General features: G+C 39.2%; 1 protein-coding gene across 3 annotated transcripts in view; it reads left to right on the forward strand.

Annotated features, from left to right (window-relative positions):
* The window catches only part of MET (MET proto-oncogene, receptor tyrosine kinase), a 114,915-nt gene extending 102,685 nt beyond the window's left edge, over positions 1 to 12,230 (forward strand). For all 3 annotated transcript variants that reach the window (XM_067564245.1, XM_067564246.1, XM_067564247.1), the window contains exons 16-21: positions 2,146 to 2,226; positions 3,144 to 3,325; positions 5,965 to 6,074; positions 8,437 to 8,602; positions 9,530 to 9,666; positions 9,778 to 12,230. In XM_067564245.1, coding sequence (XP_067420346.1) covers positions 2,146 to 2,226; positions 3,144 to 3,325; positions 5,965 to 6,074; positions 8,437 to 8,602; positions 9,530 to 9,666; positions 9,778 to 9,988 — 887 coding nt within the window. In that variant the 3' untranslated portion in view covers positions 9,989 to 12,230. The remainder of the gene's footprint in view (positions 1 to 2,145; positions 2,227 to 3,143; positions 3,326 to 5,964; positions 6,075 to 8,436; positions 8,603 to 9,529; positions 9,667 to 9,777) is intronic.
* Positions 12,231 to 12,895: the final 665 nt, after the last annotated feature.

Below are 12,895 nucleotides of genomic sequence, written 5' to 3' on the forward strand. Positions count from 1 at the left end.
ATGCCCCTGTTCTCCCCCTCAATGCCAGAGATTCTGTAGGCCCCCAATGCCTAGGTCTCTTATGGGCCCTCTATGGGCCTTTGTGTGCCTGACCACCCCCATCTCCTGCTTTCTCCCACATACCAGGGTCCCCCATTCTTCCTGACCCCCATGCCAAGGTCAACATCTTTAGAGGTGTACACAAATTTTGTGCACTTCAGTATACGTGGATATATATTATATTCACTTAAGTGAAAGTTTTGGGTTTTCAGCACCTCTCAAAATCAGGCATAAAATGTCTCCACTTGAGCACCCAAAAATGGAGGGGCAGAAAATCAATAAACAGTGATGAAAACTTGGCTATAAATCATTCGTCCAATTTCTGTTCTGCAGGAAAATAGTCACAAATCAAATAAAGAGGCACTGTATCCACTTCAGTGCATTATGGTTAGGTTTGAAAGTACTGGATTTTTAACTGGTAAATGTTGATTTCACCGTACTCTCACACTATTTCCATTAATAATAATCAAAATTTACCAACAGACAAAGTAAGAAAAATGCTGCTTGAGAACTTAATAGAGTTTGAGTCAAGGATGTTTACTTTGTATATTTTGGCTTGTGATGTTGACAATTTGTATTTTAACAGCTATATATCTTTAACTTTTTGAATCTCAGGGTCTCTCCTTAAGTTATTCTCTGATGCCCCCATAATTTTTCACAACTGTGAAAATGTAAATTGATTAAAAAAATTTAAAATACATAAAATAAAAATTGATATCTGTTAAAATTATTTAAAAAAAATAAAAATTGAATTATGTCAACCCTAATTATAGATGATCTTTCCCATAGCAAGAGTAGGGCTTTATTTTTCCCTCAAAAAAACCCAAAAAATTCCCTACATTTTAATATTGGAAAAGTGCCAGGAAATGTCACCAATGTCATTTGCTATGCCTCCTCTTCCCTGCTTTTAAATTGCCCCTTTTCCATAGGTAGAAATGGACCAAAAGTAGAAAAAATTAATTGACCCAAACTTGAAGGTTTACATAAAATGTGCCCCAGCTTCAAGCAACCCAAGGGTTTGGGAAATTTTGGTGTTTTTTGCAAAACAGACTCCTGGCCAATTCCAGTTTGCAGAACCAAAGCCACCTTTGGTTTTTCCCAGAACTTGTGACTCTGGATCCAAAATAAAATTCCTCTGCCTTATTTTCTGCAGTGTCAATGCTTGAAAAACTGCTTCAGCTCTGTGACTGCAAATGTTAATTTTAATTTACAATCCTTTACTTCTCGTGCCCAATGAATATGCATTCATGATGTTGGCATGTAAATCCTATCGTTAGACCTATTTAAGAACATGCGACCTCACTGATTGGGATCCTCCAGGGTATCTATTTTTGTTAATTGCGATAAGTAAGTGTTCTTGGAATATGCACAGCCCTAGAGCTCTAAGTTTTCTGTTGAGCCACAGAGCAAGTTAGCACAGGCTGTAACAGCCTATGCTTCTCCACACTGCCCATTCCTTAACCCCAAAGCCTCTCTCTAGGGATGAGGGATGTTTTCATTTCTCTGTTGAGACGACCAGCAAGAAGGCTGTTATAGTTTTTTGGTGACACACCATCTAGAAACTAGCGCCATGTTCCAAAGCTCGTTGATGTCAATGAGCAGACTCCAATTGACTTCAGAAAGCTTTCAATCTGACCCTATGCAAGACACCCAACTTATTTCACAGAGATCTCTGAACATGCCTTCCTGACTGGATTTTTAACTGATGAAATGCTAGTGAAAAACTCAGTTCTCCCTTATCACTCCCTTGTGCCATTCATTCCCCTCCTCCAAAGTACATCAAATAGCAGATTATGGGGGGAGAAGGAATGCTGTTTTTTTTTTTTTAAATAGTCATTGCAAGAATACTAGGCAGTTGTGCAGATAGCCTTGTGTCATTTATTTATTCTACCCATTTAAATCAAGAAATATCAATTATTCTGGAAACAGAGTTTTAGCTTCATATATTTGCAGCTTTGTGTATTATAAAGTATACATTGCAAAGATCTGAAATAAGAGTCTGTAATGACTTTTTATAGCATAATTGCTAGACAATAAAGTAAAAAGTAATATAAAACTAATCTTACTTATGGAAATTGAGGCTAACATTGCTCATTCTTCACGCAGGGCATTTTGGGTGTGTGTACCATGGGACTTTGCTGGATAACGATGGCAGGAAAATTCATTGTGCTGTGAAGTCCTTGAACAGTGAGTTACATTTTTTAATAGTGAGACATCATCATAGCGCCTAAGGCAGTCAGAGTAACCCATAATAGTAAATTGCACAGCGGAGTTCCACTTTCACCTATATAAGATTGACTTCAGCTGCAATGACTGTGAGCCAAATTCATCCCTGGGGTAATTTCCACTGCTTTCAGTGCAGCTACAGAAGGGATAAATTGGGCTCTGTACATTTGTTTGTCAAAGAGAATATTCACATCTTCCCCAAATACAAACATTGGTGTAGGGGGAAGGGGAAGGGCAATAGCATTTTGCACACTATTAACTTGGCTTAGGTTTGGTTTTTATAAATGAAATTGTTGAAAACCGGCAAAAGGAAATTGGCTTATAGTGTAGTAATGATTCATTCCTAGCTTTATATTCAGGCATTACTTTAAAAAAAATACTGTAAAAAAGGGATAGAGAATTAAAAAATAATAAATATTTAAGAGAAACAAATATATCCAGATGATGGATTATTGAATATGTTCTATAACACAGCTTGCTTTGAACCTGATAATGTTGAAAACTTACTGGACCATACTCTGAATATAAATATTAATATGTATTGAGCCCAGCCTGAAAAGACTCTTACATGTGAGTGACTTTAGTCATGTGAATAGCTTCAATGAGGTCAGTGTGGCTGTTGAGATGAGTAAAGTCATGCTTTATGGAACCAGGCCCACTGACTTCAGTGTGAACCATGTATAGAAACTCCACAACCAGATTTGGATCATTGTATCAACTATTCCTCCCTGGCTGGGGAGAAGGAGAAAATCTCCAGTTTTCAAGATTATATCTATTCCCTTTAGTTTCTGATAAGTTAGAATTTATTGGACCTGAGATGTACTGTAGTTTGATTTCTCTCTCTCCCCCTGCACTCCTCCTACTGCCGGATCTCTCAGGAATTACAGACCTGGAAGAAGTAGCTCAGTTTCTCAAAGAAGGGATCATAATGAAAGATTTCACTCATCCCAATGTCCTGTCACTGCTGGGAATTTGCTTGCCCAGTGAAGGGTCTCCTTTGGTGGTGCTCCCATATATGAAACATGGAGATCTTCGAAACTTCATTAGGAATGAGACTCACGTAAGTATGTTATCAGATCTATTAAATGATGATGTGAGCTTAGGCACTCCCTATAACAGTATTATTGGTTACATTCTGTTTATAAAATGGTGTTATTTCTGTACCTTAACCAGTGTCCTGAGAGTCCTACGTTCCTTTCCAGAATATATTCCCAGAACTCATTGACAATAAAGATTTACCATTTCCATCCATAAACCCCTTTTATAAACAAATTTTGCTTCTTAGATTAAAGTTGGTGGGCAAGGCCATTTGCTAGTGCAAATTGGCAGTTCCATTGACTTCTAGGATGCTGTGTCAGTTTACATCAACTGCAGATCTGGCCCTGTGTTTTATGCAAAGGGACTATCATATCCAGCTGCTGTTCTCAGTGCCACTCACAACAAAGTCTATGCAATTTTTTTTTTTTTAAAGAAATGAGAAAAAGAGCAGTGCTTGGTACAAGTTCCTTTCTCACAAATTTGCACTTAAAGTACAAGTTAGTAGAATGTGTTTTAGTGCTTTTACCGAGTATAAGATTGTGAACCCGATTCTTTGTTCTGTAAAGGCCCTTTATGCGGCTCTGGCACATTTTCGCCACTTTATGGCTCATTTTCAGTGTTATAGCAGTGTAAAGGAGCCTTTGGCTAACTGAAGCTGTATATGTATAGCAAAATACACTTAATAAATATTCAGATTAACAAATTACATATGCTAGAAAGGTAAGTTCTTTTGGGCAGACACTGTCTTGTTGTTCTGTGTTTATACAGAACCTTGCACAGTGCTCTCCTGGTCTCTGACTGTTGCTTTTAGGGGATGTAGTAATACAAATGATAATATAAGAAAAAAATAAAAGCCCAAAACAGTATTGTTTCACAGAAAGAACTGAGCAGAGTAAACTCCACCTCATAGAAACCTGGAGGGTCTTATAATTGTATGGCAAATAGTCATACAGCCGGATACAGAATTTACACATTTGTATTAAATTTCTGAGTCTTATTAAACTTATTTCTGCTGGATTGCTGGCCTTGGGCATCAGGTCTACCTAGGCAATATGTCCAGACTGGACTGAAAATAATGACTGTGACAGTTCCGGCTGAGTCCCCCAGCGGATGGTCTCCAGTCTGCTGCATTGATCCCAACCCTTGGATCCCACATACTTCCAGGCCAGATGGGTCTGGGCAGTGTCCAGATGTTGTTTCTAGGTCTGGTCTTCAAGGCACACTCCCAGAGTGCAAACTCTCCATCTGGCACCTTCCTTGGGATGTGGGACCCTGCAATCATAACTGCCATAGGCCCAGAAACCAGTGCTGAACCTCCCAAGCCTTACTTGTAATTTATGCACACTCTTCTTCCATGGGCACTCTGTTTTATAGTTTAATTCTTTGTGGGCTCATGGCAGGTAAAGTAAGAAACACAGGCTTTGCAGAGGAATTTCTTGAACACACACACTTTACTCTTAGACAGCACACAGATCTAGGCAAACAACAACATCTTGATTGCAATTCCCACTCAGAGCCCTTATCCATTCCTGCATGTCGATGGGATTTGGTCAGTGTCATTGGGGAAATGCCAGTCACTACTGCCCCCACTCCTCCAGCTATGTCATGTTTTTCAGGTTGGAATGGCTCTCCTTGCTTGGAGAGCATACCACTTTAAAAGCTGTGTCTGAAGTTTTTTCTCTTTCTGCCCTTCCACTGCGGATTTTCCATGCTCCAACCCCCACTGGAATTGCTGTGGCAGAGAGTCATTAAAAGGCAGCGATTCTGTCAGAGCAACCTCATTGTTCTGGCAGGATTGAACTATTCAGTTGTCGATGGGCCTGTTTCAGTCTCCCAGCCATAGTCTGTCCCTGCCCCCAAAATGGAGGTTCTAATCCATAGAGAAGGTTGCAATCATAATTGTTGTTCATAAAACAGAAAGGAATTCATAAACTGACCTAGTCACTGTGACAGGGAACAAAAATTGCAATGACTGCATGGGCAATATTATAAGTGAATATTTAAAGAGAATGGGCCAAATGCGGTTCTCTTACTGATGTGAATTTTAAATTTAAATATCTGTGGGTTCCTGGTATGCAGCAGGCATAGTAACTACATGTGACCCCAGTTCCTAGCCCCAGCACTGAGTCTGGTGAGGCCAGGAGTGAGTCCCCCGCACTCTGGTTACCGTGAGTTGCTGAGATGATCCTTTGAGGCCATGCAACCAGGTATAACTTAGCGCAGCCCAAAGGCTACTTGAAATTATTTTGGGGGTCAAACTGGTACCCTGCTGCCTTTGCCTAACCCATGTCCTTGGTACTGCACCTGAGCATACCTTGACTAGCCCAGGGGTTCTGGTCCATTATATTATATAATTTATAAACCCACAGACCAGATGTTTTGCTGGTTTCACTTTCCTCTTCATATGTTGTCTTCCTATCAAGATAAAAGTTGTGTTTAGCTGCTATTAGCCAGAACCTGATCTAAACTTGTACCTGGTTTCATTGCCAACTTCTGCCTCTCACTGGGAGTTTGTATTAAAAATTGAAGGCAGGATGCAGATCCCCAAGTCATTAAAGTCACAGCAAAAAGTAACAGTCTATATGGCCAATTCATTCACAATCACTACTCCCCAAAATTTACTATCTCCTTTTAATTATTGTAAATGTCCATGTTTTACAGAACCCAACGGTTAAAGATTTAATTGGATTTGGTCTTCAAGTAGCAAAAGGTATGAAATACCTTGCAAGCAAAAAGTTTGTCCATAGAGATTTGGCTGCAAGAAATTGTATGTAAGTACAATAATTTAATTCCATGCCACATTTTCACATTATTGTGTGGTAAATATAAAGTTTGGACTATATATTGCAGTAGAAATGTATGTGTCGTATTATACTGATACTATTCGTCTCATGTACAAATGAGCTGCGTTAGCCTGCTAAAGATTTAAGGTTACACATGAGCATGTTGAGGAGGAAGGAAAAGGAAAGGGAGGATGGCAGTTCTCAAAGTTGATCTGTCAGAAAATTAAAAAGGAATCTCCTGGGGGAAATTAAACTGCAGTTGTCTCAACTTGCCTTTTTTAATGCAGTACTTTCACCCAAACTATCCATAAATTGCCTTTCTATTCTGCCTCACCTGGCAGTAAGAAGGTAAATGTGGTGAAACTTTGTGGAAAACAAAAGAGAGAAAACCAAGCAACAGTAACAATGAGACTGCTTGACAGTGAGTCTTTCATTGCATGGATTTGACATTATTTTGGCTTGACTCTGCACAAAAGTGCATGAAACAAAATTATGCAAAGAATCTTATTAGTGTCTGGCTGACCACACAGCTTAGTTTGCACAATGACTGATTAACATAGTACTTGCTCATATTATGCTGTTTCATCACTTACAGTAGAAATTAATGTGCTACAGTATTAATCATTAGAATTTACTTTCTGTACGTGTGAGGACTTGGAGCCCTGGTAGCAAAAGGGTTATTCACCCTTGCGATATAATATTTTTAAATGTGCCTGCTGTGGAAAGCATCTCATAATTCAATTACCCTGCAGATCCAATGATTTGTAATGCATCATGAGGGGTTACATATTTTTCAGGATTTTTTATGAACATGGGAAATGCCAGACTGGATCAGACCCATTGTCCATCTAGTACAGTACTCTGTCTCTGACAGTAGCCAGCCCCAGATGCTTCAGAGGAAGGTGCAAGAAACCCCACTTCAGGCAGATATGGGATAATCTGCCCCATGAAGGTCTCATCCCAATCCCTGATAGTTAGAGATTGGTTCAAGCACTGAGAATGAGGTTTAATATCCCTTCCAATACCCCGTTTTTAGCATTATATATTAGAACTCTGGATGTTTTTGTTATCCCTTTAAATGTTCAATCCCTTTTTGAATCTTTCTAGCACGATCCCTGAATGATATCATATGGCAATGAGTCCCAATGTCTAAGTAATCATGTATTGTGTGAAAAAGAATTTCTCTTTATTAGTTTTTTACTTGCCATCCATTCAGTTTTATTGAATGTTCCCTTGTTCTTTATGAGGAAGGAAGAACAGAACTTCCTCTATTACATGCACTGGTTTATATACTTCTATTGTGTTCCCTCTTATAGGTGTCTCCTTTGGCAAACAATCTCAAGTTTACTCCAGAAAGTGATTTTTAGTTACAGTATAAGGGCTAAATGTCTCCCCTCATCCAGGTGGCCAGGTGTGGTGTAGGATTGTCCTACTCGGGTTTGGGTGAAAACATCTTTCTCCCTCAGATGCAACATGACTGTTATTGTAGCCTTGGGATTGTGCTAGTTACTGCAATACATTCACCTCCATTCCATACAAAGTAGTGGCCAGTGACTCTTCTCAGCAGCTGGCAGGTCCACTCTCATCCCAAATCCTTCCCTACCCAATCCCTACTGTGTGGATGATAGAGGAGCCCATACAGAGCTGAACTTCACAGCATGCAGGAGATGGGAACCCCCTGTGTGGGCTCCCCAAATCCTGCCTTCCCACTGCAATAAAACCACACCAATAATATTGTGTCTGTGACTCTCCACAGCCAGGAAGGAAGGGGACAGGATTTGCTCTATAGACCTTCTGCCAGCTAGTATTACTTTATCTATTTAAATAACAAAAATACACCAACCAATGGATCAACTCTGTGTATTTCAATATGTACACCTACCGTCTTCTTTGCTAAGAGACTATCTCAAAATCTGAGCAATTAGTCTGATAAAGAGGAGTTGTCTTGTCTAAACTATGAGTGAATGGGAAAGGAGGCATGTCAATATGAAAACTAGTGGATTTCTAGATATATGGAAGAAAAAGTGGATATAGAAGAAATGGTGCAGCATTCACTGTCTGGATGTATAGGGCAGTAGTAGAGACCTTTTTTACAACTATTTTAAAAGAATTGTAATTTGAATGATCAGAGCAACAGCAGTAATTTTCCTGAGTTCATTCAATTTGTTAAAGGGATATCACATGTCTTTTGTTTCAATTTAGCATGAGTTAATAGATGCAAGAGAGAGTGATGGCTTCAGATGTTACAGTCTCAAACACACAAGCCACTCATTACAATCTTGAGAATATTCATGGTCATTGTAAATCCTGTCTACTCAGCTTCAGATAATAATTTTTGTCATTTTCATAGGCTGGATGAAAAATTTACTGTCAAGGTTGCTGATTTTGGTCTTGCTAGAGATGTCTATGATAAAGAATACTACAGTGTGCACAATAAAACAGGAGCTAAACTGCCAGTGAAATGGATGGCTTTAGAAAGTTTGCAAACTCAGAAGTTCACTACAAAATCAGATGTGGTAATGTACAAACTATTTATGTCTATTTACTAAATTTCCTCATTTAAAAACATCCTTAGAAATACCCCCAAAGGCATCTTTGACTAATGCACATGGACTATGGCATTTGACTAATGCACTAGGATTATATCTCCAAGCCAAGACTAGGGCTGGAATCCTACTCCAGCTCACAAAAGAAAATGAGATTGGTGTTATCCAAGTGCCCAGAGGACATGTGCGCTCCTCACAAAGCGACAGTAGTTTGGCATGGTTGTCAATTGCTGCTCAGGAAAGAAACAGAAGCCTAATCCCATTCCCAGTGAAACAGAGGATAAATCTCTCGCTGATTTCACTGAGAGCAGAATTGCATCCTAAGGTTGCAGTTGTAGAAAGCACAAAGTTGACTTTCACATTCTTAAAAGGCAACAGCTCTTGAAAAGGCTTTATTTGCTTTATAAATACTTTGACCATTGCAATCAAATGCTACTGTCTACCTCTGAGGAAAAAAGTTACTAGCTGAAGTCACTAATGGGCTCCATCACTCTGTATTTTAGCCCTACATTCAGATTCAGATTAGTCTGATGTATAGAATTTCAGCCATTTGTATTCTCCAATGTGTATTTACATAGCATTAGCCCTGTCCTCAACTGGTGTAAATTGGTGGACCTCCACTGACCTCAAAGGAGCTCTGCCAGTTTCACCAGCTGAATAGCTGACCCATAGTCTTTTATTTTTCTTTAATTTACTTAGTTCAGTTTCTCTGGTGCTAGTTTAAGTGGTTCAAGCCTTTGCAGCATTTATTACTTTAATTTAAAAGAAAGCTGCATGCAGTAAAATAGCTTGTTTCAAAGGGAAAATGAATATGATCAAATCTGTCAGAGCATATTTTAAAAGTGGATTTCAAAGCTCTTCCTACCCTGTGATTTACTATTGGTTTGTTTTTATTAGTGGTCCTTTGGTGTGTTGTTGTGGGAACTTATGACGAGAGGAGCACCGCCTTACCCTGACGTGAATTCTTTTGATATAACTGTTTACTTATTACAAGGAAGAAGGCTCTTGCAGCCAGAATACTGCCCTGATCCACTGTAAGTAAATACTTTGCAACATACCCTGCAAATGTGATTGATTCTGGGTTGTTGGGTTCATTTTACTTATTCCATAGATGAGCACTTATTGTCTCTTCATTTCAATGGCAGGTATGAAGTCATGCTAAAGTGTTGGCATCCAAAACCTGAAATGCGCCCAGCATTTTCTGAACTGGTTTCAAAAATATCGACAATCTTCTCCACTTTTATTGGAGAGCATTATGTTGATGTCAATGCTACATATGTCAACGTGAAATGCGGTGCTCCCTATCCTTCTCTTTTGTCATCACAAGATAACATAGACAGGGATGTGGATACATGACCAGGTTTGTCTACAGTACAGTGCCAGAGAGAAATCTATTCATAGTAGTATGAACAAAAGTAAATGTTTTGTCCACTACTTTTTCACTGCCCAGTTTTTGTGAAAACACTGTTGCACGTGTTTGATGTTGTCCAAATTGCACTGCTGATGAGACGATATGTTGTTTATAGCCATGAGATTCTACACACTACAGTGCTAAATCCCAAATGTTTGGGGCAACTGTATCAATTTACCAGATTACAGCCCTCATCTACTAGCACCTACTGCTAGTACCTACCAGCTCATTAATTTGTGAAATGAATTTGCTCACCATTCGCAGCCTGGGTTCTTTTGTAGTTTTAGAGCATGTACAACAGAATGAGAGGTGAGCCGCAGGGATGTACAGAGACTCATCATTCATGCAAAGAAGGGAAAACCTGGAGTACCAGTCACTCAAGCTTGAAGTACCATTCCTGTTGTATGTACTGTTGGTCAATGGGCAGTGCAGTAAGGGTTTTCACACAAAGACCAGGCCAAATAATGAGAACTCCAAGTCTGTAAAATGTCTCCAGTTGTGTAAAGTAGACTCTACCTTTGTTCTTCGTTTGTCCATTATATCAATAAGGTTCCTTAGAGCCAGTCTCATGGCAAGTTTCTAAAATGATATAGTCAACATTCCAAAATCACATGAAATAAAATGAGCATGTCAGCTTTTGAAGAGCAGTATATTTATGCTGTATGGAAAATGAAAGGGAACACACCTGGAATAAAGCGGTCTCAATGTTAATGTCTCTGTCATTCCAAAATTCAATCACTACTTTGAGAACTAATTTGTATGTACAGATTTCTTAATGAAAATTGTGAGTCGACTACTCTGTCAATAAAGTATTAACTGTTCCATGGGAATAAAAATTTAAGGCATCCATATTAACCAGTAGGCTAATGCATAGGATGCAGCAGTTTTGGAAGCACCATTTTGGAGAGGTAGTCAAGTAGACAGTAGAGCAGTAACAGTGCGAGTAGCCAAGTAACCCTGAGGAGCTGCTGGCTGAGATGAACACATGTTTAGTAGCTGCAATTATGCTAGGCAGCAATGCAAAGAAGCTGCAGTGTACGGTGAATGCAGGGTTAAGAGGAGCAGCTGAGGAAAGCCAACTCTGAATCAAAAAGGCTGCAGCATAGTGGGATTGCTGCTAATCTTTGCATGCCAGTACTGAAGGATTAAGAAAATTGAAAAAAAGAAACATTTTTAGGGTCCATAGTTGCTCCTTGAGTTAATCGAGCTCAGTGAGCTGTGATACATAGTACATTGCTAAATCATGACCAGAAGTGATTTTGAAAAGAGATACTAATGAAAGTTTTTGTTCTGTAGAGAAGAGTACTGTAGCTTTAGGGCAAGCATCATGTGTCAATTCTGTTCCTGTGGAATTCTGTGCGTATTACTGTATAGCTTGTTTGGTGTAGGATATAACTGGCTTTGTTAGAGTAAACACTTAAAGTATTCTATTTTTATAAAAAATGTTTATTTTTAATGACATATACCAGGTTTGGTCAGGCCACAAAATACTGCACTGTGAACATTTCAGAAAATGTATGTCAATGTTTGAGTCATACATTGTAGCGAGGTTAAGAATGACTGTGTAAAATTAAGGAGGAAAAGAACTGATTAATACTCCACCCCAACTATATCATCACTATTGCTGGAAGTCAAACACTTGAACGTATTCAAGGAGAGGTAGTGTTTAGCATGGAGCTAATTATAAGAGAGATTTATTGCTCTTGGGGGAGAGGTGTTACAACTGAAAGATTTCTAATGAGGGTAGGGAGAGTGGGCAAACTATGAACTGACAACATTGTATTGTACAACTGCACCACTTTTATTTGAGCTGCAGATATTTCATGTGTGCTGAGAGCAATGCTAACTGTAAATTGCTAAAGGACAAAAGGCTGTACTGCAGGAAAAAAATCATCTCTACAGTCATTACAACACCTAAGACAGTTTATGAAACAAAGATTTGGGGAAGATACTCCAAAGCCGTACATACATGCTTGAGGAAGGCTGCAATGTGAAAAAAACATTTTTACTATTTATGAATTTTGCTTAATATAGTTCATGTGTCTGGGACACCTGTAAGAGTATGTGATTCTAGTAAGGATTTGATGTTTGTCAATTCATACATTTGCAAATGAGCTGAATGGTACTTATGTTGATAGTTAGTTGTTGGTGTGACCTAATAAAAGTTATTAAAATGAAGTATTGTAACGGTTTGTGTGTGCTGATCATTCATGTTACTATTATTTGTATTTGACTGTGAAGTTGACATAGCCCTGCACATTTCCTTCCACTTACACAAGCAGGGGGATCATAAACTTGTGGAATTGGACTGAGGGAGCAGAAAGAAGAGAAGAGTTTAGAAACATAAAAACACAGGGATTGCCAGAATGGATCAGACAAGTAGTCCGTCTAGTCCAGTATCCTGTCCCTGGGAATGGCTAGTACTAGTTGCTTCAGAGGAAGGTGCAAGATCCCCTATAATGGACAGTTGTGGCACAGCCTGACCATTAATAAGTCTCTTCCAGACAACAGGCATTTGGTGCTCAGCTTCCATCCTGGAGCAAGATGGTTTGTATCCTTTTATGTTTTTGTCCTGATTAATGTAACTAGTTTTCTGTAATCCTGAATCGTTCTAACATCCTGGTCTCAATGACAGTTTGTGTCAGGTTAATTATGCATGATTGTAGATAGGGAGAGAGGATTTCTCCTCGTGCATTTCCCCCCTCTTGCTCCCTGAGCCCACAGAAACTCTCCATCCCAAGTCAATGAGAGGTCTGTGAAGTGGGAAGAGGGTGGTGGCAGAGGGAGGGTCTCTTTCTAGCATGCTTCTCTCTAAGCCAAGTGGCTATTTGCATGGGAGTTAATTCTGCTTT

The sequence above is a fragment of the Emydura macquarii genome, unplaced genomic scaffold (genome assembly GCF_026122565.2).
Source record: "Emydura macquarii macquarii isolate MOO-44397 ecotype Brisbane River unplaced genomic scaffold, CSIRO-AGI_Emac_v2 contig_2636, whole genome shotgun sequence".
Classification (NCBI taxonomy): Eukaryota; Metazoa; Chordata; order Testudines; family Chelidae; genus Emydura; species Emydura macquarii.